The sequence below is a fragment of the Cydia splendana genome, chromosome 4 (assembly GCF_910591565.1).
Source record: "Cydia splendana chromosome 4, ilCydSple1.2, whole genome shotgun sequence".
Lineage (NCBI taxonomy): Eukaryota > Metazoa > Arthropoda > Insecta > Lepidoptera > Tortricidae > Cydia > Cydia splendana.
Genome location: NC_085963.1, coordinates 20626727 through 20653536, shown reverse-complemented (window position 1 = coordinate 20653536; position 26810 = coordinate 20626727). Strand labels below are relative to the sequence as shown.

General features: G+C 38.8%; 1 protein-coding gene across 7 annotated transcripts in view; it reads right to left on the bottom strand.

The window, feature by feature from the left end:
- Nucleotides 1-26748, bottom strand: part of LOC134790156 (PAX-interacting protein 1-like) — a 173849-nt gene extending 147101 nt beyond the window's left edge. For 4 of the 7 annotated variants that reach the window (XM_063760960.1, XM_063760963.1, XM_063760965.1 and 1 more), the window contains exon 1: nucleotides 21499-24285. In XM_063760960.1, the coding sequence (XP_063617030.1) occupies nucleotides 21499-24176 (2678 nt within the window). In that variant the 5' untranslated portion in view covers nucleotides 24177-24285. Of the gene's footprint in view, nucleotides 1-21498; nucleotides 24286-24679; nucleotides 24816-26648 lie in introns of those variants that run through there. The other 3 variants (XM_063760961.1, XM_063760962.1, XM_063760964.1) reach the window with 3 other exon arrangements.
- Nucleotides 26749-26810: the final 62 nt, after the last annotated feature.

Below are 26810 nucleotides of genomic sequence, written 5' to 3'. Positions count from 1 at the left end.
GAAACTACAAACTGCCTTAGTCCAGATTGGTTCAAATGTATTCAGGTTTCTTTAGTTATCATGAAATTAAATAGTCACAGACTTTACCAGCAACGTGATTAAAGAGCGGTTAAATAATATTACGACTAGGCATTGTAGTTACATAATCGTGCTGAATGTTAGCTAGAGAAAGATCCCATAAGTGAAAGCTTCTGCCTGAAAAAACCAATTGAGGATTACAAAATTAGAAAGTAAAACAAATCGTTTTAATGATCTCTCTGTTAGGTGCGCTGGGAGCTATCAATCACTCCTTGGCGAATATCAATCTTCCGAGTTACCATCGAAGTTAGAAATAGAAACTTATAGTAACTAAGTACTTTTTGTTTCTCACATTTTCGCAACTAACTGAACTAACATTTGCCTGCGACGACGTCCACGACGTTCGCGAAGAACTTTGTAATGGCTAAGTACTAATGAAAGCGAGAAAATGTTCGTCTTAGCTAAAGAATGCTTTAGCAAAGCGTGAGGAAACAATATCACTTCTGATTTTGATGAACGACGTGTGTTTGTTATTGTTAGAGTTAATCGAACGGATGCACGCATTTACTTCGTGCGAGATCACAATAATTCTGACATGTGCAAATGATTTGTTTCTCAGAGCACATACGATATCGGCCGCTTCGCCAATTGGTTACTCCGGTTTAACTTAACGCATTCATAACGAGATTGTAGGTGACTGTGAATCGTCAATACGTGTAACAGATGGTGTCTGACACCAATATGTCATCGACACCGTATTTAAATTCGACCATAAACTGCTGAGGAACATGAAATACTGAAACTGTCGGGCGTCAGGTGAGTGTGTTGAAACACAGAGCCAAATGAAATATTTTGAGCAACTAATTTCAGCCTATATAAGTTCCATTGCTGGCTTCCTCTGATTGTAAATTGTGTCTATGTTTACGATTTGATACGATTACGTGCGTGTAAATTCAATATATCAATAAATTTTGCGTTTCAAGATGTAGTACGAGGATAAGATGAACGTAATGGCGAGTTCATATACATATTATGGTTAACAGTACGGAATCTGTGTGGTACTTTACGATTTTAACGAAGCGTCACCGGTTAAATAAGCCGGCGGTAGGTCCGCCCAGCACTAAATCATCTAGGGGCATATATCGGGACGCGACTCGGCAATTTATTGCATTTCCCCGCACCCACGGACTGGCGTTCAATATCCTCATGATCAAACGTCTTTACTGCAAGTGCATTTCCTGATGCATTAAGATATTAAACTCAAACAGGGTTCAAAATTCAAATAACGGTATCGTAGCTAGCATACAAGTTAACAGATATGTTGGAATCTCACATTTTATTTAAAGAGATTAGTGATAGTTAAAATATAATATCTAATATATGTATCTATAGAAATATTGTTGTAAATAAGGATGATATTTTTATTATAATTAGTAAAGGTCCAGTCAATCAAATACATGTGGGTTGATAGCTAATAAATGTATAAATAGTTGAACGTAACGAAACGGCAAACACGAGTCAACAGTCGTAGTACGTGACGGATAATCTTCATGAATGGTGCGCTGATTGCGGCGTTTCCAGCCCATTCAGCGAAAAACGGCGTGTGGAGTGTGATAACAGTCATTACGGAATAAAAACGATATACCGAAGTGGAAGGGTTTTAATTAGAGATGTTAATGATCGACGTTGGCGCAGGCGGGTTATTCAAGAATGCAAGCGCGCTCTTTGAATACGTACAGTTGGTTCAGGTCTCGAGATCACAGTGAGACTGGTTTGGTTTGTGTCTATAGCACTCTTACGCATGTGAATGCACGGCCAGGCAGCAGCGCCCACTGACCTCAGCGCGGACGAGATAAAGGCTATTTTAAGCTTGCTCGCGATAAAATTGAATACGTCGAATGTTTAACAGATACGGCATTGGAGGAGCCGGAAGCCTTCGACGCGGACCTATGATAGCTGCTTGATAAAGTATACTTCCGTTGTCCAATTGCTATAGCGTCACTACTTCCGATTCCTATGAAAGTCCGGACCTCCAACATTTTAAGTTTTTAAAGGTCAATCTTAAAGCAATAATATATAATATAGATATTTTACTAGCTTCTATATAAATGAATGAAACATTTACGTCTTATTTACGGTCTGAGCGGAGTTACATCATCATAGTGGTACGTTTATTATGTACATACACATGTACCTCTATAGGTACATAGTTTACTGCTAAATAACGCAGCGCAGACTCAACAGAACAGCGCATGCTTTAGGAAAATCCGAATTTTGCCGAGTAGCCATTTTCTAGGGCAAAAATAACTGCAAGAAAAATTCACACAAAGTTATGACGTTTGCCAAGGCGTTTATTGCAGCTCGCTTACAAAAGTATTCAGCTTTATGCAGAAACAAATGTACCGTTGAACAGTTGTTATTTAACTATAACTAATTGTTTGCTTGTCAGCAACGTAATTATTTACGTTTTGTTCGACTGGGGTGTTTAATTTATTATTCGATCGAACAAAAAACAAGACAGCATTAGTAGCTAGTGTATTTAAAATATATGCACTTTCTGGTCCTTGCCGCAGCTGATATTTATAGAACACAAAGCTTCTTTGACCGGGAGACTTCGCAAGTCCAGTTTCATGAGCGCTAAAAGGATTATCGATCGGATCACGGCGTGAAAGCAGAATGAGGAATTGGGCTAATCCTCTGTAAGCTGCGACGTCGAGGCATGGCGCGTACTGCACGGCACGGCACAGATCTGATTGATCAGACATACTTACTTAATCTTAGACGCAAACGCATAAAGTATAATGTACAAAGGCATGTCGCACCAACAGCCAAATCAATAATTCCACCGCGAGACAGCCGCGGATACTTAGGAAGCGATGAGCGTGCAACCAAAAAACCACCTTATCTAAAGAATGCAGAACCAATTTTCCACTCGCATTGCTCGACTCGCGAGACAAGACGGTGAAAGCCCGTCTGCCCTTGCGATCTCTAGCTTCACAAGAACATAATTGTACACGTTCTGTAAAACGATTCAATGAATCAACGACATTAACGGTCAACTAGAACTTAATTTAATGCTTTTATACCTAGGGATTAGACTCGTAAATCTGGAAACGCATTACTTGGCACTATGAGACTAGGTTGGCTTCAGACAATAAAGTTGTAGATAAGGAAGTTTATGTTAAGTAGTTATGCCAACAATCGGATAGAGTAATTAAGAGGAAATGCAATTAATGCTAGTGCACCGCTGTGTGCGGGCGGTGTGATCTTTTTAAAAGACAGCTCGTGACTGCTCGAAGTATGCTACTTTAATCTTATTAGAAAGTCGTAGATTCGGCAGAGGGGCCGACGACCGGCACAGTTCAGCCCCGTCCTGCACTTGCGAATATGTAATACCCATCTATTAACACTATAGAACAGATTAACTATTATAGCCCCATTACGGTTGGCTTATAGCCCTTCGCGGACTTTTATGAGATCCTTCACTGCAAGCGTTAGTGAGGTAAACGGAATAGCTTTACCATTACGATATGTACATTTCATGTTTATCACATTCTGAATTGGATTTAAAAAAATATTATAAATAAACTAACTATATTATAAAAATGAAAAAAACCCTTCCAAAGGTCCAGTCCAGGACCGGTAAAATAACAAATGTGATAAAGACTGCAGGCTCAACCTGTCAAACTTCCCATAGCGATACGCAACCCGTGTCATTTCTTTATAGAAGAGACGAAGGACAAAGCGTTTGATACCAGCAGCCGTATTTAAATATGTCTTCGGAAGAGACCAGCTTAATCACCTGAAAGTGTCCACCAATTCTGCTACGTTTAATTGTCAATATAATGTCCGATAAAAAATTAATGACCCGTCAGTTACACGTCAATAGCATGACTTACAGAACTCGAACAGGAAATTATTGTTATTTAGAACCATCAGCAGACAAAAGATTGTGAGCGAAACTATTCCGAGAACTCATGATGCTAAAAATTAGTTATAATATTAGAAATCGGAGCATCGACCTTTACTAACCTGGAACTCCTGGAAGTAACAGGAATGTGTAAGATAAGTAATCAACCTGTATATTCGTACGCGTTTAGCAATTTGGCTTTTATCAATCAATGGTAAGTATCGTCGTTTTAGTATCTTTCGTAAAATATGAGATCTATGAGATTTATAAAGGAGGGAGATGAAGAAGGATTGAGAAAATTTAAGAAGACAACCACAGAATAGAATATAGAAGACTGAGACGAATTGGTGCAAAATGGGTCGCGAGCCTAAAAGTATTGTACTCGTATTGGTCGCCATCATCAAGCTTGATATTGTATGTCACAGTCGCGGAGTATTATACAGGATGATTCATGAGACGTGAGCAGGACTAATCCTGCACACTCAGTAACTGTTAATTGATCGATCACCGTCGTATTTAGGAGAAACAACCACACTTTTTCCTATTTTTTAACTTTTTGGTGAGGGCAAATTTAATTCTCAACAATCATGGTCACCCTACAAGACCTAATTAATAAACATAAAACCTCTTTAACCGTAATGGCATTTTGGTTACGAAGAAAATAAGCTGTCAAACTTGAGTGAGATACGAGTTTTCAAAAGTAACCAGCCCGTGATGACAGTAATGACATTTAATTTGACACAGAATATCGGTAGTTTAGTATTCTCATTTTAGGGTGACCATGCATGTCGTAAAAAAGTTAAATTAATAATAATTTCTGCTCACGTCTCCTGAATCACCCTGTATTGCTGTATTGTTAAACTTGCATTCACACAACATGACCGTGCCGTAGTGAAAGCTTTTTCTTTATTTATATAATAAATGCGACAATTTGTTTGCTCTCTAGGGTCCTAACCTAACGAAGCAATTAATTACTCCGACACGTAAGGCTACCTAGTAAGGTATGGTATTACGAGAATATTAACGAATCTAAGTCCCTTTTAAATATTTTAATCAAGTAGGTATGTACATAGTATGTCCGAGAAAAATGATTGTCGTCAATAAGCAGGCCGGTGGCATAATTCGTCAGATTTTTTCAGCCTATGTCGTCATTCATTCAACTTCGGATTGTTTTCAAAATAAGTCTCATTACAATTGAAAAGTTACGAAAGTCAGACAAAGGCTTCCAAATTCAAGGGGTGCTCACAATGGTTTGCGTAAAGGGTTGAAACCGAACGGAAATGAGACTGGTTGACTTACAACGGTTTACGGTAGCACGGTCGCATTTTTATCGCTTGTTACCATGCCTGTCACGTTCTTACAAGTATGTAAGTGCGAAAGTGACGGGCATTGTGATAGGTGATAAAAATGGAACCATGCTGCGCCCGCAGCACGCAGCTTCGCGCAAGTTACGGTCCGCGTATAAGGGTCAGACAAATTTTAAACAATGTTATAATTCCTTTAAATAATGAGTTTGGTCACACAGGTTATGCGCCTCACTCACTAAGGCGTATAAACAAGAAAGGATCTGGAAAATTTCGCATGCTTCTGGTAAACTTCTGTAACTCAGCTGGTTAAGAACGATTGGACCGATGTTTCATAGGGTCGCAAGTTCGAGTCTTGTCAGTAGTGGTATTTTTTCCATTTTTCCTTTAATAAAAAAATATTTATACAGGTTATTTTATGGTTAAGTATAGCCCTTCTTTGGCATTACCCGTCCACGAGACTTGGATCTAATTACTCTGTATGAGCCATAAGCTTATTCAAAACATGTTAAAAGAACATTTCCACATGCTGAGCATAATGTTTAACTACATAGGCTATGAGAGTTCTATTTAAAAACTAGAATTATAAAAGGAAACGACTGGGTGGCTCGTAACAACTGCTAACCACATGCAGTGCCCGAAGATAGTCCTCTCCTTTGTGGGGACGTAGTTCAGACCCGGTATATAATCGCTACCAAGAGCAACTTTTAGAATGCTGATGGGACCCCAAAACTGCCAGTACACAGTAGTGCAGGCCATCTATTTCAAGTAATGACGTCAACAAAATGGCTCCCACTTTGTTGCGAATACTGCATATCGCACCCAAACTTGGTGTATGTGAAATGCATACCGGCTCTGAACTATCTCTACATATGACTAAGGAACTTCCTGTGTAAGATAAATGTAAAAGAATTAAGTGAGTACCATTGTAACGTAGATATGAGTTGATAAAGATGCGTAATGCAATGTTATCGAAAAGATTCGATTCACTGTTGTTTATTTTGTTGCACATGTTCATTTGTTATTTATTTGCGACTAAATAAAGCGGAATATTTCCAAATAGTTGGAAACGTTCTCGGAAATTACGGGAAAATTTCAGAAATTTGAGAAGTTTCTGAAATTTTCCAACGGCACATCAGTATTTGTGACACCAATAGTGATATGATGATGAATGAGGCAGGGACTAAACAGTTTCGTTTGTTTATTTTAATATTTGGATGTTAACATGCATGTCAATTGAATATATATCGAGATGTTTTTATAATATCCACAGTAACACAGCTTGAATGAATTTTAAATACGGTTTAGTAATTGTCAGCGCGTTGCTATAAGTGCGTTGCTATCTTGCTATTAGCGTTATTATAATAAAGCGTTGTCCTTTTGTTAAGTAATATCGCAGCATGGAAAAGTTAAATGTTGCCGGCTGTTAATAAAAAGTAAACAAAAAACTGTCACGTGTTGTTTTGAGTGCATGGTCCGCCGTCCTTATACAAAACATGTTTACAACAATTTAAACGCAAATACAAATGCTCCTCGACAAATATATTAAAATGTAGTGTAGTGTAAATGTAGTACCTATATGAAATGTACTTGCCGTCTCCTTAGCGTATTAGAAACTCATTCAATCATGATGATCAAAATAGACTTTCTCGCTAGAGCAACTTTCAGGTTTATTTTTATTAAAGTTATCGCTGCTTGATTTACGAGTAAAGTTTTCTTGTCATGTTGAATCGCTAGTCAAACTAATCTCGATTAGAACTATGTATATCCATTGTTACAGTATTTGCGGAAAAAAGTTATTTATTTCTATAAGGTTGATTTATTTGACATGGCATTATGTACCTAATGTGAGGCGGCAAATGCGTCTCGAACATGCACATGCAACAACAACCGTATCAGTTGACATCATCAGTGATAAGATTAATCGATATTACAATGTTATTATACTAACTCACCGAAAAATGGACCCGTTTATGCAACACGCTATTATAAAATATAAACAATAAACAGAAAATTAATTTACGGAAATATTCATCAGTTCATCACTTAATATTTACTGGGAGGAATTCACACATTGGTAAAAAGACTAAAAAGTAACTAGGTAAATCAAGGCCATAACATAATGCACTGAACTGAGTGATCTAGTCGCACATTAAGCTGTTTTGTAAGGCGTGCATAGAAAGTTAGAAACAAATCAACTCAAAATTAATACCCGTGTTAACTTGCCGACACATCAAAATTGTCTTAGTCCTCAAAGTTCGGTATACTCGTAGCTACTAATTGACGTTAATTCCATTTCGACAGAACTCAAATTGCGTTACCCTTCAAGACGTGTCGACATATTGTTAATATGATAGATCTGTGTGTAAAGGCTTTCGCGCGACAAGGCAATCAAACAATTAGATACTAGTTAAACATGTTAGTTATAATATAATATTCTCACCAGCGTAGCGTCTGGTCTCCCGATATTTCGGTTCGTCCCGCGTCATGGTTGCAAGTGGACTGGCGGGAGCGCGCCAGGCAAGACCTAGAGCACAAATCTGCCAACGCTCACCTATCTGCAAGTTGACTTAGCTTTTGATTTTCATCAAGTTCACCGATGTCCGATCGCGCGTTCGATTTGTTTTTGCGTCTAAGTGTATGATTTGCTTCGGGCAACCTTCATGAGCGCTTCAAGAATCGTTTTTGTTTAGATTGATTAAATCATTTGAGGTCTGTTGAGTACTATTTCAGTTTACTAACGGAATAGGTAGGAGTCAAGGAGGCTAATTTGAATTCACATTTAAATTGCAATTGAAAGGTTAACACTCGATTTTTTAATAGATGCTTGCAAAAAAATGCTAATTGTTCGGGATGAATTTGAATTTAGAATTCTAATTCTAAAATGTATTTTTTACACTTGTATGCAACACTTTCCGTAGCTCCTCGTACGGTACTATGTTGATATTCACACGTAACACGAAAGGGTTGAGTAAGCATAACTGCATAATGTCATCAAAGCTGCATGACAACTCGTGCGTCAGTGTCTGACCTGACCTCTATCTGGATTAGTATTGTTATGTTATGATTTTTTGGTACCTATGGTTGAAGTTATCATAAATAATCATATGTTCAAGCATCGGCCAAACTGTCTTGCTTAAGCAGATTCATATTTAGATAATTGGTATTAGGTTTCGCAAATTATGTAGGTATGTACCTGTATTTGAAATAGGTTCAACTATAATTGTGAATAATGCTAAGTTGCCATATATGGTGCTAATTATAAACAAAAAGGCAGATCATTGTTTAGTGACTGGAGGTAATATTTATGAGAGTCATGAATGTCATGATTCATATCTAATTCTTCGCCCTAGTAAATTAGCATCAATTTGTGGGTTGTGGGATTGATCCAAAAAAATTGTCAACAGCAACAAATCGTATTTTAACTTTTTTACTTATTTGACACGTTCGGCGCGAAATTATCCAATAACTTACGGAGATTCAAACCGAATAATTTTTACATCGTGATACGTGAATGAGCAGTTAATAATAACATCAGACTAATCGGCACCGCATTACAAGATAAATAGTGACCTATTTATCTTGAAATGCGTGTCTTCAAGGTAAAAAAAAACGTTTGCAAAGACCAACGAAAATAGCGTAACATTGCGATGCAAAAATGGAACACCTTGTACTTAATTACGGGGGATATTTTCGGAAAAAACCCGATGGATACAAGAGGTACTTTATGTTTTTTTTTTTTTTTATTATAAGCGCATCAAAGTGTAAGCTAATCTTGTGGTGTTATCGCATTCTTTGGCGGCCATTTTCTAGACATCCATTATTTTAGTCCAATCGTTATCCGACGGTTACGTGCGAAACCGCTATTAAATTCGTTTTAATCCTGAAATGGAAGTCATAAACTGGATAAATTACAGAGTGCGATTCTTGTACACTTAAACAAAAAGAATGTTGTTAATTAAAATCTCGATTGCACAACTATGTGCATACTACTTATATAGTTATTTTTTTAAACAATTGCAGAGAAAGTTTCTTAAGTTTAGTTAGATTCAATCTGAGCCAATTGCATCATTGCACCTGTCTAAATTATCAAGTCACTTACAGGTACTAAAGGAAATGCTAAGTAATCATTTCCTCGAGTAAATTCTATGGAAATAGCTTTTTATAATGATATATATACCGTGTACTTAATTACAAATGTAGTTAGTAAATGCAATCATAACAGTATCGAGGTATATCACGAATAACGGTCAAAGTTAAATGTACTCGGAATATGATAAGAGCAATGATTTAAATCATAGTGACTGCTGCAACATTTTAGCTAAAAGCTTTTAGCAAACTGCTAAAATATAGATAACAAGGTACCGCTGCTTGTCAGTTGACGTTATAAACAAAATGCGTCAATGAATTGAATTTATGAAAAGATGCTTATGTTTCGAAATTAATATTCAAGACTAGAAACGAATTTTGTTCGGAATCTAGGGCATAGTTAAGAGGAGTGTAGGTAAATGAAATGCCATTCCCTATACAAAATAAAAACAACATGCAAATTAATGATTGTGTTTAGCTATTCAATTAACTACAAATATGCAAGTGATGGCTGACCCCATATCCTTCAGGCGTGCCTGGGAAATCCCAAAAAAGAGAGTTAAACAACGTGTTGCTTGTTTAACATCCCAGGTAACTTCGGAAGTTCAGTTGCTTCGGAAACAACTAGATCAGCTAAGCCAGTTAAACAAATCACGGAAGCGGCTCACCGCAGCCAAACTTTATCTTTTCTGTCTCTATCAAGCGATCAATACCCTCAACGAGGCACGAGACAACTGAGTAAAGAGCAAAGAAAATTGCGTGGTACAAGCTGGTGCGGTACCGTGACCTTGCCGTTTGTGGAGACCTGAAATTAATCGATCACTCCTAGTATTTATAAACATAGGTCTCGCGAAGCCAATTATTTAAAAAAAAAGAAACGTTTGCACTCCCGCTCTTGACCTACAAAGCTATGCCATTCGTCTTGTTAACAGACATCTGACAAGTAATAAGTTGTTAAAATGCATGTTGACGTGTTCGTCCAGTCCAGAAATGGAAACGGCATTAAAAAGGATAAGTTGCATTTTATACACGTTATATCTGATGCTATCCTATTCAGATAAGTGGTCGGTGAGTAGGAAAACATTAAAGTGTATACAATTTTCTGAGTCAGTGCGCATGCCCAGCCGAATGGCACCACCGAGCGGCGTCGTCGCCGTTTATGTTAATCTTCATTGATTGCAAATAGGATCGGATCGCATCTAGATAATGATTAAGGCGCGCCATGCCTTCGCGGGTCGCTATAAATGTCCTAACTGATAGACATTAAGCTATTACACTTCTTTATTACTTCTTTAATAAGGCAATGAAAATGAAAATCTAATCTAGATTATAGATACAAAGATTTAAAGCCAACTACATGTTAGGTATACGCAACGATCGCATAGTTCGATTTATTGGAGTTTGCACGAGGTTTTTATCTGACGATATTTCTTTTATAGAAATTCTTATTAACAATACAAATATTTAAAGATATTATTATGTATAGGATCTTCGAAAATTTCTGCCAAATAATGTAGTAACACTATTAAGCATATTGTTTCATTTCATTACTTATTACCTCTATTCTTTTGTTCGTAATAAGAGTTTAACGAATAAATTAACGTAATATTAAACGTCGTACGTCTTAAAAAACGACCTTTAAGACGTAGGTAAGACGATTAGAATTGAATACACAAACTACATTTTGATATTAAATGTTTTACAGCATGAACAGAGCATAAATATTGAATATACCATACGTGGGCGAAAATCGGTAGGCCCATCGGAATAAATGGCAAATTGAAGCAACAACTCACACGCCGCAAAGCACGTACACATACTTCGCCACGTTATTTATAGAACCCCAGCTAGCCGAGCTGTAATAGTAATTATCTAATTAGTATCACTATCCACAAGATCTAATGGAAGCTAATAAGCTCTTTCCTTGATTAAAAAGTTATTCGCTGATAAATTAACAGTAGCCGTGTGATCGCTAAAAATAGACGTCAATATGGAGGCGTGTAACTTTCTATTTAAAGAAGACGAGCAATGATCTTACTTTTTGCGAAACAGACATAACTGTAAACTCTGTATGTTATGGAGATCGATAAAATCAGCGAGTGTTGGGGAATTTAAATTTCTTGCGTAACAAGTAATGGGTATTGCAATATTATTGTAACATGGCGATGGCTTATCCGTGGGCGAAGTGGCTGGTGCCAATGAACTTGCACCGACGGGAAAGCAATGGCAGGCTCGCACACTGGGTCATACAGGTAAGTATGTACCTACTGTCGCGGAACGTACTACCCGAACACGATCACTCGGTACCCGCATCTACAATTACAAGTTGCAGACGGCGCACCACGCAATTTGGTCGTTTGGCTCACAATATCGGTTTGAATTTTCATTGAGTTCCCCTTACAAACGGCCAATAAAGCGTTGCGATAGAATTGCAAATGTGTTTACTAAATGCAATAGTTTAACTAGTTGTTTTCCCACGTTTATTAGTTGTGGTAAATGCAAAATGATTGAGGTTAAATACGAGTAAGTTCTAGTCGGATGTTGTTAAATAATGCAGAGTGCCTATGCACCACAACCACTTACTTTGCACGCCATGGCAGCATTAGGTACTATAAACTTATAGAAAATATTAGTAGTTAGTATTTTATATTGTTAATTTAATTATTTGAGCGAAGAAACTAAACTATAAAAACCGGCCAAGTGCGAGTCGCGCAAACTCGCGCACGAAGGGTTCCGAACCATTACGCAAAAAACGGCAAAAAAATCACGTTTGTTGTATGGGAGCTCCACTTAAATATTTATTAAGTATATTATGTTTTTAGTATTTGTTGTTATAGCGGCAACAGAAATACATCATCTGTGAAAATTTCAACTGCCTAGCTATCACGGTTCATGAGAAACAGCCTGGTGACAGACAGACAGACGGACGGACAGCGGAGTTGTTACCCTTTGGGTACGGAACCCTAAAAACACAAGGATTTCCCCAAATCGAACCAATAAAGCAGCTCTGCGTTTTTGTTACTGTTCTGAATCATGCTGCAATGAATACAAATCAGTTCAGATGTCGCGGTTAGTTTCAGCCTCAAAAGCCAAAGCTAGCGTCTCTATATAAGAGTGAAGTGCATGAAAGTTTTAGCTAAGGAAAGCAGCAAAACTTCACTTCAGCACGGCACTGAATACGAATCCAGTTCTTAGCCTACTTCTGGAGTCAAGTACATTTAGAAATATATAAAACATGAACGGGGAATGAATTTAAAGATGAATCGAATTCGTAAATGTTACATTCCTAGTCTCTGGTCCTCACTACGCCTTCGTACGAACTATCAGCGGACCGTGTTTTATTTGGAAATTTCGTAAAAGCTTCGTAGGTATTCTATTGTAGTTTGGTATGTACATATTTAAAGGTGTTTGATACTTTTCTATGCCTTATAAATCTGCATTGATAGCACCTGAATGTCATCGATAATTATTATATCATAATGCCGTAATGGTGATTTTCATCAGGACTGGCATTCTGCCATTCCACAGCGTTTCCGGCAGGCGGCCGGGCCGTTGTCGCCGATTCGTTCTGGTGACGGGTGAATTACAACCGCAAATGGTAGACACGGCGGACGCCACCATGCGTCATCGGGCATAAACGCTGAACAAACTCTACGGCTTCTTCTGAATCTTTATGCAACACGTAAAAGAACGTTTTAGTATGCTTAATAGGGTTCCGTACCTCAAAGAAAAAAAAAACTCCTGTCTTTCCGCCTGTCACAGCCAATTTTCTCCAAAAGTACTGGACCGATTGAGTTAATTAGGTACCAAGACGGACGAGTAAGGTAAATATTTGGAAGGTAAATTAGAAAAAAAGTTTTGCAAAGTATATCGTTTGACATATCAAATGAAAGGGCTTATTTTATACTACGGTAGCTACCAATCGTAAGGCCATTATACGGGCTAGTTGCACCTTACACTGCATCTCAAATATTCGTCGAATTGACTCCACTGATGAGACCTGATAAACTTTCCATAAGTACAATCAAATTTTAACGAGCTACAATTGTGTTTAAATGATTATAGATGTTTTGGTGCTATGCACGCTTGCAACTCCAGGAATGTCACATGAGCGTAGCAGATTAAATACTTCTTTATAATAGAAACCCATACTGTTGTAGTATCACGAGAAAACCTCGGCAATACCCTGAGCGTACGCAGAAGAAAATTTCTCTGACACGATAGTTTTTAAAAAGCAGCAAAAACAAGTTTTGTATGCGTCAGCGCGAATGTCATTTGCTTGAAAAGCGAAATGAGTGATACTGATGACTGATACTGACTCATTTTAAGTGGTATCAGACGACATTCTAAACATTTAATGTTATAAGATAGTGAATGAAAATAAGTATGATTCTGAATTTCGCTGAAATAGCCGATTAATAGGCGCATTCAAGTTTTATTATGTATTTGAATCGTTGAATAGCTGAAGGAACTTTATTTAAGTTTCTATGAAAAAGACTCTGCATCGGGGTCGGCATCTCGGTTCAGTTGTTCCGTTCTGGTATTTTTTTTTTCATACTTTCAACTGAATTTCAAGAATAAATATAGGATCTGATGTCTCTGATGATAGGTGATATGCGAAACCTATTTAAACGAGTGTGCGAAACACTTTTTTAATCTTTAGTATTAAAGAGCTAAGTTGCACTTCAGGCTGCGGCAATCTTTCAATCTCTTTATCCCTTTTCCAATTGAACCTCTTTTTTCTAAAACATTTCAACCTTTTCTCTTAGCAAAGCTCCTGATGTGGGTCAACAAACCCAGATGCTTTATTCAGCTCAATATACAATTCAGTATGTACGCAAACTGGAACTGCATGCACCGGGCCTTCTCTCCCTCCCACGCTTTTGGTAAAGCATTCAGACTAGGCCTTTCATACCTACATTTCATTTAAATATCGCCATTTGTAGCTACGTTGTGCTTTCCAACTGAAATCTTGTACATATGCAATTAAACAGTTGATACTCCTCGCTTCTTTGAAGACACTAGGGTATCAAATTGCAGATTTCACTCACTGCGTATGACAAGTTGCAAACAAAGAACGATAAAACATGTATTATTAGAAATATCGTATGGGTACGGAGGTCAATACGCATTGGTTCGTCGTTTACTTCGAATGGCCGTTATGTGCCGGCCATTATCGGATTATTGAACCTTATACCCGGTCGTAGGAACTTTTGATAACAACAATTGCAAACTCATAGAAATACCAATTATATAGGAATATTTTTCGAGACGCAAGTATTACGTAAGTTCGATCAATACAATCAAATCAATGATCCAATATCGATAGTATTTAGCACGATATCGATAAATTTGAACATGATTTCGCACATGCCTGCCGTGTAGATTGATGGAATAAATTATATAGAATGTGATGTCATACTACAATACAAGAAGATGTGTTATTGCGATGGTATGCGGCCGAGTCGTCGCGCTCGCTACAACAGCTTGCTTTGGGGACAATTCGAGCTTACAATTTTAATTGGTTGGATTTAATAAAGTCAGGACAAAAAAGTACAGAAGGACGATAAGGCCGAAATTGTTAACCAGATTAAAGGACCAGACACCGGATAACATGACAATACAACTACATACATATAATAATTTATGTCGCCCATGTTGCAAGACATTGTTTTATATGTTTGCAAAGAAAATATAGATTTTTATGCCAAAATGGTAACTGGCAAGGAAATTTCGTTATTTTCACGTTTATAATTCACAAAACATATTGCCTTGATCGTGAGATTGTCTCTAGTTTGATTTCTAGATACGTAACAACTACGCCTAATCATAGATCACGACATACTGGTTCTTGGGAGGAATCTGCAAGCGTCGGTCCCCTTTTAAGCAAGAGATAGTACGATGCAGTCACGTTACGCAGTTCAGTACGAATTTGAGTTAATTATGCTTAAGAAACAGCAGCAGACTCTTCTTCTTGATCGGGACACTCTTGACAGAGCGGTCGTGGTCATCATTGGAAGTCTCCCTTTGTGACACGTTTGACGGCTCGCCTCCACTCCTCCCTGACGGCTGCGCGTGTCAGCAGCAGACACTTTAGCATTAATTCATTACTTATTTGAAGTTAGATTATAATTGACTTCAGCGTGCAAGGTCGTACCTATTTACTAGCGTGGAAACATTCTGAGAATTTACGCGAGATCTAACTCATCGACTAATAAGCCTAGTTAATTTATTACACGAACCGTGAAACCAATCCATGCAATAAATAAATTAATGTATTATTTAAGGTCTTTGTATAAATGTATACTTATTCTGCGACCATTGCCATTTGTAGATGGAACTTGGGTTAAAGATATATCATTTTAAATTAGTATAACATCACTGAGATTTGGATACCCTAGTAACTAAACGAACTAAGCCTAACATAATATTGGGTACAAAAGCTTGGCTTTGTCTCACTGAATGGCAATGAGTAGGGAGCGAAGAAAGGAGTCACTCAATGGTCACCGTAGGAGCAATTTCAGAAAATTTTATTATAGGTACTTTACTGCAATAATTTACTTCATAGAAGTGAACTTGTTAAAAGATTACGATAATGGAATGCACGCAAATAAAATCAAAGCAATGAACTCTTTATCAACATCGATAAAAGTATAGATATTAGATAACTAGCCAACCACCGCTACTAGTCACCAAACCGGCCTAACTAGAAATAAAATACGAATTTGTGAATTCCTACATAAAATTAGATTTAAATATCAGAAACGTCATAACATTAAGTACTTCCTGGCAGTAATTAGCATTGAAAAAACCCTAAATTGCTATACACTCGATCGGTAAAGCATATTAAGTTCGTTTATTGCGTCGTACAGGCACGACCAGGCGGCTTAGCACGGTCGCGTTTTTATCCCTTGTCACCATGCCTGTCACGTTCTAACAAGTATGTAAGTGCGAAAGGGACGCGCATAGTGATAGTCGATAAAAATGGAACCGTGCTGAGCCCGCAGATCGACGTGCCAAAGCGACTATAAACAAAAAACTTTTTTTGTGGCGGTCAGAGATAAAAGAGCTAGTCAGACAGTGGTTGCGTCCTTGCGAGGCGCCGGCACCGTCACGCACTGCCAGACCCTACAGCTGTTTGTTTGACAACAAACAAACGTGATACCACATTACCTTTTAGGGCACTATTTAACTGAAACGGTCACTATCGTTGTACGTCATTTCTAGTATCTGCTCGCGACTTCGTCTGATTGATAAAAACTGTCGCATGTCCAGTCTTAAACTATCTCCATACCAAATTTCATCTAAATCGGTTCAGCGGTTTATGTGCGAAGAAGTAACAGACAGACAAAACTACTTTCGCTTTGTAATTTTAGTAAGGATTCTCTTGGGAATTTATTTTCAAGCTGATTACTCGTTCAAGGCCTCGGTACATTCCATACAGCCTAGAACTAAACACACGTGAGTTTGACTGTTTCAATACTTTCAATAGTTGAATACTTAATGTCTTTTAGAGCGATCCATTTAGCGGATGAGATGAAGGGCATACACTAATATTTGTAAACACTGCAACCTACCGCAAAGATAATTTGTAAGCACTACAATATTGTTTACGAGGAAAGTTACGGCGTTGAATCATCCATAATAATTGTCAAGCTACACAATAATATTATTGATATGACAATAGTAGCTAGTTGATCATGATCACATTATTTGCTTTCCACTGCTACTTTCCAATTCACGAAGTGTGCTAAACTTATATAAAAAAAGAATATTTTCAAGTGAGAGCGTGCAGAGTGCATTGACGTCGAAGTTATCAATTATCATTAAGTGTATTTTATCAGAATTCGATGTAGTGACTGATGACGTCAAGGCTCGTATCCGATAGAGAAATTAGTTGGCAACCCATTTCAGTGGTGCGTTGCAACTTTCAAGGTAACTAGCAAGCAGTAGGTTCCTGGACAATGTACAAAGACTATAAAAGAGAAATTTTAAGTAACTTTGAGGTCATTTTAGCGATTTTCACAAACCTAGAGCTTCAGTTGCCTTAGATTTTATTTCACAGATCTTGAGATCATTTCTAGGTAGGGGATTCAGAGTGGAGACCTACTTATCATAAGGTGACCTGTGCCGTTGTCACACAAAGTAGGCCCATTATCTTTGACCAATATCTTAGGCAACGTTACAGTTGCGACCGCAGACAAAGCAAGCAATTACGAATATTGAACGTGACATCTCAGTTGACAATACTCTCGGGCTGAGAGTGGAACCGAGCCGGCATTTCGTGCATGTACTTTCACCGGTATAACACGCCAATACTCTGCGGCGTACAGTAGAAATTGCGCTAAATAGGCGATTATTCTTTACAATATTCTTCTTTAAATTGAAACAGCATATAAGCAGCATTACAATGTTTCTACCATTCCTTAAACCGCAAACAGGCGCAGCCAAAGGGAAACAAAAAAAGGGTTTCCCTAAGTTATGACGCAAATGGAAGAGTCGTGTTAGAAAAATGTGGTTAAAGAAGGGTTTAATGTAGCGGGCTTTTAATTGTTCTCTGAGACATATCGTATGTAATACGAGTAAGAGGACGGTGAGTACCCTCATTAGCTAATTAAATTGTGCAGCAATACGAAGCTCCATTGAGATTATCGGATCACCCAGGCTTTAAACCGAATTGGAATTATGGGAACCACATACGAGCGTGTTGGTAGATTTCCATTGAAGATACAGCCATAAAGCCGTCATATAATTGTTTCGGTGCGCGGAACGTACGACTTATACGACAATGATTCCATGAATGGACTGGAGTGTAAACAGCGGTACACAATGATTTAGTGAGACCTAAAAAATATTCAACTTAATTTGAAAGAAATAATAAAAAATGAGACAAATACCAAAGGTGTCCGATTATTTATTTGTAAATCTGTAAAGCGTAAACCGTATTAGTTTCACAATAGGATCACAATACAAGATACATACTTTGTTAACGCATTCACTGCCAGGGGGCGTGGCCTAGGAACAAACTTATATTACGGTTGTCGCACATGTGCGTCGGGGGCAGGGAATGTGTTAATTGTAATTTATGATCCACACATTCGAGCTATGGTCATATCAGATCAGATGGCTCACAATGAGTGGCTTTGTGAAATTCGAAAAACTGTTGCAAATATTGATTTTATTCGAGACAAGAACAGAGGAACAAATTCACTACTCGCCTATCTATTAAATAGGTAGATTCCAATAAAAAAACCGGCCAAGTTCGACTCGGACTCGTCCACCGAGGGTTCCGTACTTCTTAGTATTTGTTGTTATAGCGGCAACAGAAATACATCATCTGTTCACTATCACGGTTCATGAGATACAGCCTTGTGACAGACAGACAGACGGACGGACAGTGGAGTCTTAGTAATAGGGTCCCGTTTCTACCCTTTGGGTGCGGAACCCTAATAATGATATTAACATCTGATACCAAATCAACAGCAAACTGATGAACGTAAGTCGATCGACATCGAACGGAAGGCTCAGGTTCCATGGCCTTCGATTCTCGACTCGATTACCAACGACGCCAGTGACTCTGCGCCGGCGCCGCTTTCCGTTTTTTAACACTTCGTATAAAGTAGGTACTTGTGACGTTGAAGTTATGATACTTATGATGATGATTGTGTCGTTATCGTTAATATGCCTTTATATATTTCACTGGGACCTCGTGTGAAAAAAAAAGGTTAGAAATTTTTTGAAATTTGTGATCGTTATTTGTACAGTCAGCAGCAGAAGTTACTAAACGGGCCAGGTGTTCAAAATGAGGTTGAGGGACTTTATTGTTAAGAGAATAAGAGCGTGTCCAGGTAAATTTGAACACCTCGCCCGCTTAGCAACTTCTGCTGCTGACTGTACAATAATAGGCAACCATTATTTTTATACCTATCTATGAAAACTGTCTGTTCTACCTTAAAATTGAAATGAATATTGGGTCACTTTTCAGTGACTAACCTCTGATTTCAGCAACTGTATGAATATATTATCAATTTCCTCATATTGTGAAATCTACATGACTCAGACTTTACATCGATTAAGACGACGATCGTTCCTCGTCACTAGACAATAAACCAAACCAATCTAATCCGACAGTTAGACTCAACATGGATAAAAATAACAGCATGCAGTTGGCAGCAGACGTGGACAATCTCAGAGCACATAGCGATGTCAAGATCGAAAAGAAACTGCACGAATCAAGCCAGCAGCGTCGATTTTTTTAAGTCTGCATGAGTCAACCGGCGGCATACCGACGCGCACCATGCAGTACGTGTCAACCACCTATTTATGTCCCACGCAGGATCGTCCTGCGCAAAGGCAACGCAAATAAACATCATCAAAGGGACGTCGGATTCCGCACGCCGGTGCGCAAAACAACTGCCATTGTCTACGGATGGGTTATTTTCGCAAATAGAAGTTTACAGGGTTCGTTATGCGAGTTGGTTGCCTTGCCGGAGCAATTGGTGGACTAATGTTTCACGGAGCTGTTTCCAAGGATGCATTAACGCACATACAAACCAAACTATACCCCGAACAGTTTAGACTTCAGAAGCTTAAGTACTCAAAGTTTGCTTGTCTGGACAACAGCCAAATCGTTATTTTTTTATCATATTTTTTGGTAACAATTCTTAATTAATGCATTGCTAGCAAAATACACCACATACACATGCATTAATTACATATTTTAATTGCCAAATATAATTTTATTGTATAAAAGGGTTGAAAGATAGGTGAATTAAATTTATAATCTGACTTCTCAGATATAGATTCTAAATATATACTGAAATGATAAATGACTGTACAATAAACCACCATTAGCGGTTTTCCTGCCAGTTATGTATTAAACGTTGACAATACCTCAGTAGAAAGTACTTCGCGGGTCACTGACCGCTTCTTTTGAAATATAATACGTACGTAATTACATAAGTAATTGTGTGCAATGAAATTCGAGTGGCTATGGCTAGCCTATGAATAAATGCTGAAAGTGACCTCTATATTATAATAAGGATAATTAAGACCAGAATAAAATAATAATTCATAAATAGAATACGGTAAAGGACCTAAATAATAAAATATTTATAAATTGTGTGCATTGCACTAATGTAATGAGAAATCAGAGAGAGGAGAAACATATAGGTATCTATTATGACCTAAGTCTATGATTAGAAATATGATTCTCCTCTCTGATAAATATAAAAAAAAAACATCTTATACTCACTTCCCATAGAGAACTGTCTATCTTTTCATACAAGCGATTAAACAAAACTACGATATCATTGACAGACTGTTATTAATAAAGTAATTAAGGGTAGGCTGCACCAAACCGTCTGTCACCGTTAAAGCGTTCGCTAAATTTTATTGTATGAGAAATTTCATAGTTCCCTGCAGAGTGACGTTAATCAGTCCGTTAAATGTGGTTGGTGCAACTGACCCTAAGACTGCTTTATCCTGACTGGCGGTTAGTCAAGGCACGGTACCTAGGTACGGTAGGTACCTATTACTAGTACTTACTTGATAATGCCATAAGGTTTACTTACATTTATAACGGATCTTAATAAAATCCTTTATTAACCAGAAGCAAACTAACGTTAAACGTGCAAACTTAATAAATAGCTATTTGTCTGCGTTTAATGCTTAATGCTCAGAAAACCGGTAAAATTAAGTGCCACTATGTAAATATCTGTATACCTACATTTATAGGTATGTAATCTGCAGATGTTTTACTGATACTTAGGTCATTAACTCTTTATGGTCGGATTAGGTTTTAGTCACCTTTCAGATCTAGGTACCTATTTAAATAATTCGGGTGTCCTAAATCACAACAATATAGTAAAAGTAGTAACACTCTTCACTGAAATAATCAAGAACAAGTAGATAATTACTGGATAGTAAATAATATTACAAAATATATCTCTACGGTATGTGAAAACATACCTTAGATATGATAATACTATTACTTATTCTGTGCCTTAGATTAGATAGTACCCTTGAACTCTTAAGGCCGCTTGTATAGGTACGTCCGTCTGTATCCAGATACGAAGTTGTACGTCTCGACGTATACAAGCGGCCTAATATTCCCTACACCGAAGTGCTAAGTATCTTTTAATCAGGTCAATAAGGTAATTACGTAAGCGTACTGACCTTTCATCCTCATTGGCGGTGGCAGTAGGCTCCTCCTTGCCGTCGCCGGTGTCCCCTGCTGCCGCCTCCGTTGGCACCTCCGCACTATCACACGGCACGTTAACACTGCTCATCACCGAGCCACTGATCGCGTGAGACACCACACCACTCACAGGGCTTCCGAAACTCGAACTGTCATGGTTAGCCGGGTAAGCTGTCGAGCTCACCGGCAGAGACACCACTGGCGAATTAGTCCCGGACACCGTGGATTCGACCGGCGCGACGCTGCTTTGCGACATGACGGGGACTACCCCGCCGTACGTGAGCCCCATGCTGGTTTGTGATTGGACGACGTTCGGGTGCACCGGAGCGCCCATCACCGGCATCGTCTGCTGCATGGACATAGGAATGTTCTGATGAGCCAATGACACTTGGGGCACGGCCTGCCCGGGCACGTATTGCACACCAAGCTGGGCGGGCTGCTGCGGCAGCATACCCTGCTGCGTTATGTGCTGCGGCATCGTTGGGGCAACGGTCCCCGGCTGCATGTACATCGGATCTGAGGCGGGTATCTGCATACTAGGCTGATTCCCGTCTAGAGTCATCTGCATATTCTGAGGCGCCTGACCCATCATCTGCATGTTCCCTTGAGGCACATTTCCTTGCTGCGGAGCAATATGGACAGGATTTTGCTGCTGTTGGCTGGCTAGGCTTTGGAGATTCGCAGGTAACGTCGAGCCCTGTGGCTGGTTGGCCATAGGTTGAAGATTCGAAGGTAGAGTGGCACCTTGCTGTGATGTAGCAATACTTGTCAGCACCTCTTGGGGTAGAGTTTGCCCTTGCTGGCTCATCTGTGATGGCTGCGTGTGGTATTGTGGAACGTTGTGCTGAGGCTGAACCATTTGAGGTTGAGAAGATGGCATAGTAGTATTCATCATAGCTTGCTGACTGACGGGTTGCTGGCTGACCGCCTGGTTGTATTGTGGTTGGACACCAGACATGCCCTGTTGTTGTAACTGTGGGTGCATCTGTACTTGCTGAGGCTGTGATGGAAGCTGGTGCATTTGAGTTTGCATCTGTGGCATCTGTTGGTTGGTTCCAGCCAACTGGGTTGGCATTTGCATCTGTTGTATGTGATTAGGTATTTGTTGATTTTGAAGGGCTTGAATTTGTGCCTGACTCGGCATATGTTGGAGCTGAGGCTGCTGGCCTCCCATAGGTTGCTGTCCTTGTAAGTGATGTGTCTGCGCCATGTTTGGCATCTGGGCTTGTTGCATCGGATGCAATTGCTGAGGGTTTGGCTGCCCTTGCATTTGCATTTGCTGCATCTGTTGCATCTGCGGCTGCTGTGCTTGGGCGATCTGTGCCTGATTAGGCATGCCTTGCATTTGGGGAATTTGCTGTTGCATTTGCTGCATATTAGGAATTTGTGTTTGTGGTATGTGCTGATTCATTTGCTGCATCTGTTGATTAGGTATTTGCTGCATCTGCTGTGGCATTTGCTGGTGCATGGGTATCTGTTGCATGGGAATGCCTTGCGACTGAGAAATAACTTGTTGCAATTGGTGCTGCGGGAAGCTCTGCGGAATTTGTTGCACTTGTTGTTGCTGTTGTGTGGGCTGCGGGTGGCCCTGCGCCGGATTTTGCATGGTTATATGCGTCATACTCTGTGGGTGTTGTTGAGCCACTTGCTGATTATTCTGCATAGTTTGATTAGTTAATTGCTGAGGCTTTTCTAAAGGAGGAGACTGCACCGAAACTGACTGAGCGACAGGGTGTTGTTGCTGCACAACATTAATGGGCTGCGTCAGCGACTGACCAGGGGAAGCCATAGGGAATTGTTTCTGTACATTTTGATCCAGTTGTTGAACGATGGGAGCGTTACCTTGCATATCTTTAAGCCCTCTATTAGTCAGATCATTACACATGTCATCATGTTGACTATCATTTATTACAACACCACTGTCCGGAGCTTGCAAAGTGGTCTCTGTAGTGTCCAAGTTGTTATTCAATGTAATAGGAGGATTCTGTTGAGTCGTGTGATCCAAATAGTCCATACACATCCACCGGCCTCTGCGGAAAGGCTCAGTGCTTTCTATTTTAACAACTTTAAACCTTTCATTCCTAACATGTTCTTGAATTTCTTTCATACCTTCCTGTGGTTTCGCATTCCCTATTAGATTGATAATGCTGCCTGAACCAGCGTTGGTAACACTAACGTGCATGTCATTCACTTCGGAGCTATTGCTATTTGGCACGGATCCTTGGTTGGGCGCGGGCTCCTGGCCGACGATGGCGAGCCCGTACTGCGTGCTGGTCGGGATGACGGGCGCGCAGCCTAGCGACGTGCTGCTCGCGTTGTAGAACACGTCGTCTTTAGAGAAGGTGTCCTCCGAGTAGCTGGGCGTCTCATTCTCTATGTCCGTCACCCGCGAGATGTCGTCGGTGTGAGATTCGTCTAGATCGTCGGCTGAGTCCTCGCCCGCATCAGTGCTCACCCGAGACCCAACTGTCACACTGGTGATCTGAAACGAAGATATTTTCCTTGGGTTATGGGCGGCTTGAAGACTTGTCGGGTGAGTCACTCCCTTCTCCGACTCGTTCAGCCGAAGAGATTCACTTGTAGTGCGATGGACGACGTTGTTATACTTGTTTTTTTCACTACTTTTATGTGACTTTTGAATCAGATTGTCAGCCATTATGCCGTCCGAATCGAATGACTATCTAAAGAAAATTTCACTGTTTATTGGCTTCAGAGACATTTGACAGACTTTTCGAACATATACATGTAATATAAAACCATTGTACACTCACAATTTCACAAACACAGTAATTTTACTATTTAAAGTTCTTAAAATTCATTAGTAAACACACACAGTTGCGAACATCTTTCAGACGGCAGCAACATGGCGGCCATTTATGCGCAATGCATTATGGTTGACAATTTGCAGTAGACTATAGATATTCTAGAATTACTTTGAATCTTCCCTATCTATGGTCGCTAGATGGCGGTAGGATAGGATAAATTGGGTCAATATTAAATTTGTAATTTCATGAAAATAGCTTTAAAAAAAATTACTTTAAATATCTACTAAAACAGTTTCTTATTAAATGCAACCAAAAAGAAGAAATAGCCATTAATTCGCAGTTACTGTATCTACGGGTACAAAGTACGTGAATTTACTAAATTATTTATGCTTACCTTAGTCTTTAATATATATTTTATTAAGAAAACTATAAAAACACAAACTATAAACATTATCTCACATTATTAGATCTCTGATAATGCGCCATTGTGGATAGCAAAGTTGTTCAAAACAATGATTTACGTTTTATTCGTATGTCTCTGTGTAAATAAGCGCCACTGCACAAACATACTTTTATATTTCATTGAAACTATTTTAGTATTTAGATTCTAAACTAATTATAAGTCTAGAGCGATGAATGATATAACTAGGTATTGCAAGGGTTTGAAATCCCAAGACTTCTTCTTTCCGTAGTTCAGCCACTCCACAAGAGGTGGCGCTTTTTAAAGAGTGCAGTTCCTTATCTTAATAATTAAAAATATCGGAAACAGATGGCACTAGCTACAACGTGCTCGCAGTCGTGCTCGTAAATCTCAAAAATGACAAATGTGTAAAATTTAACTTTATAAATTTTTAAAGAAGGGAACTTCATTGACAATTTGATCTAAAGCAATATGAAATTAATTACGAAATAATTAATAATTTCCAGAATTAAATTGGTGGAGTTGTAAATAAAAATCGGGCAAGTGCGAGTCGGACTCGCGCACGAAGGGTTCCGTACCATATAAAAAAAAAACAAAAAAAAAAAGCAAAAAAAAACGGTCACCCATCCAAGTACTGACCACTCCCGACGTTGCTTAACTTTGGTCAAAAATCACGTTTGTTGTATGGGAGCCCCATTTAAATCTTTATTTTATTCTGTTTTTAGTATTTGTTGTTATAGCGGCAACAGAAATACATCATCTGTGAAAATTTCAACTGTCTAGCTATCACGGTTCGTGAGATACAGCCTGGTGACAGACGGACGGACGGACGGACGGACAGCGAAGTCTTAGTAATAGGGTCCCGTTTTACCCTTTGGGTACGGAACCCTAAAAATCACAGTGTACAAAAATGGATTTAAATACTTAAGTAGTTAGATAGAATATCAGCCAAATGCAAGTTTAACTTGGGCACTAAGGGCTTTACAGGTGTTTAAAAAATATTATAATTGTTGAAGATGGCGTTGACTGAATAAATACAAATCTAATACATAGTTAAGCGCCATCTATTTAACGGCCTTAGCTTAGTCGGCACTGTCGGTAGCGACCCGCCATTGCCCGCTATACCGTGCCATCGAGGCTGGGCTGCTGGAGGCCCTGGGTTCGAATCCTGGTAAGGATATTTGTTTATGTTTTCACCTTCTTGGAATAATGTTTACTTTTTATACTTTTTTGTTTTTAAAATGTATTGTTTTTCTTGTAAATTTTATGATCTTTTTTCTTAGCTCATTCATTCTTCTTCTACTGAGTTTCTTTATATTAACATACTTCAATTGGAACCAATGTATTTATCATTAACATTTGGTCCTTGGAACCGTATATGAACCAGTGACATAATTATGGAAAAGTGAGCAATGCAACGGCATTGTTTTTGGAATATTTTTTTATACTCTTTTTATGTATTTTTTAAAATGTATACATAGTTTTTCCTGTATAGATAGGTTCATTTACGAAGACGCGCATTTTGGGTGGTTATTCCCATGCTTCTGTCGCTCTATCGCTTTTGCATATTCGATCGAAAGACGAAGATTTTTGATTTTGGCGGTAGGCCATCTTGGGTAGGTACCTATATTTTATTTAGGTACCTATCGCAAAGGAAAATGCGCAGATACATATTTATCTAATATTTTTTCGCGCTCAGGCAACCTAAAAAGTTTCATGAACTTCCTATTTTATTTAGACTTAGGTACCTACCTAATAAATACATGCTACAAATTATAAAATCATTTCTTACACATGATTCAGCACCTAAATAAAATAATTATTACGTATTTGGTTAAATATTAGCACTATCACATACCAAATCTTACCTACCTACTCATACACTAACAAGTAAAAATAATGTCTGGTATTTTGCAAATTGGTAGGAAAAAAAATTACTTACATGTGGATTAAGATTTGCACAAAATCCGCAACCGGAGGCACCTCGGGGACTAATGCGCAGCGCCCCGACCCCAGCCATTACCTACAAGGTCTTGGATTGAAGCCGATTTATCCATCCCCACCAATCCACTCCTTAAACGGAGGTAATTTGTAATTTGAAAAT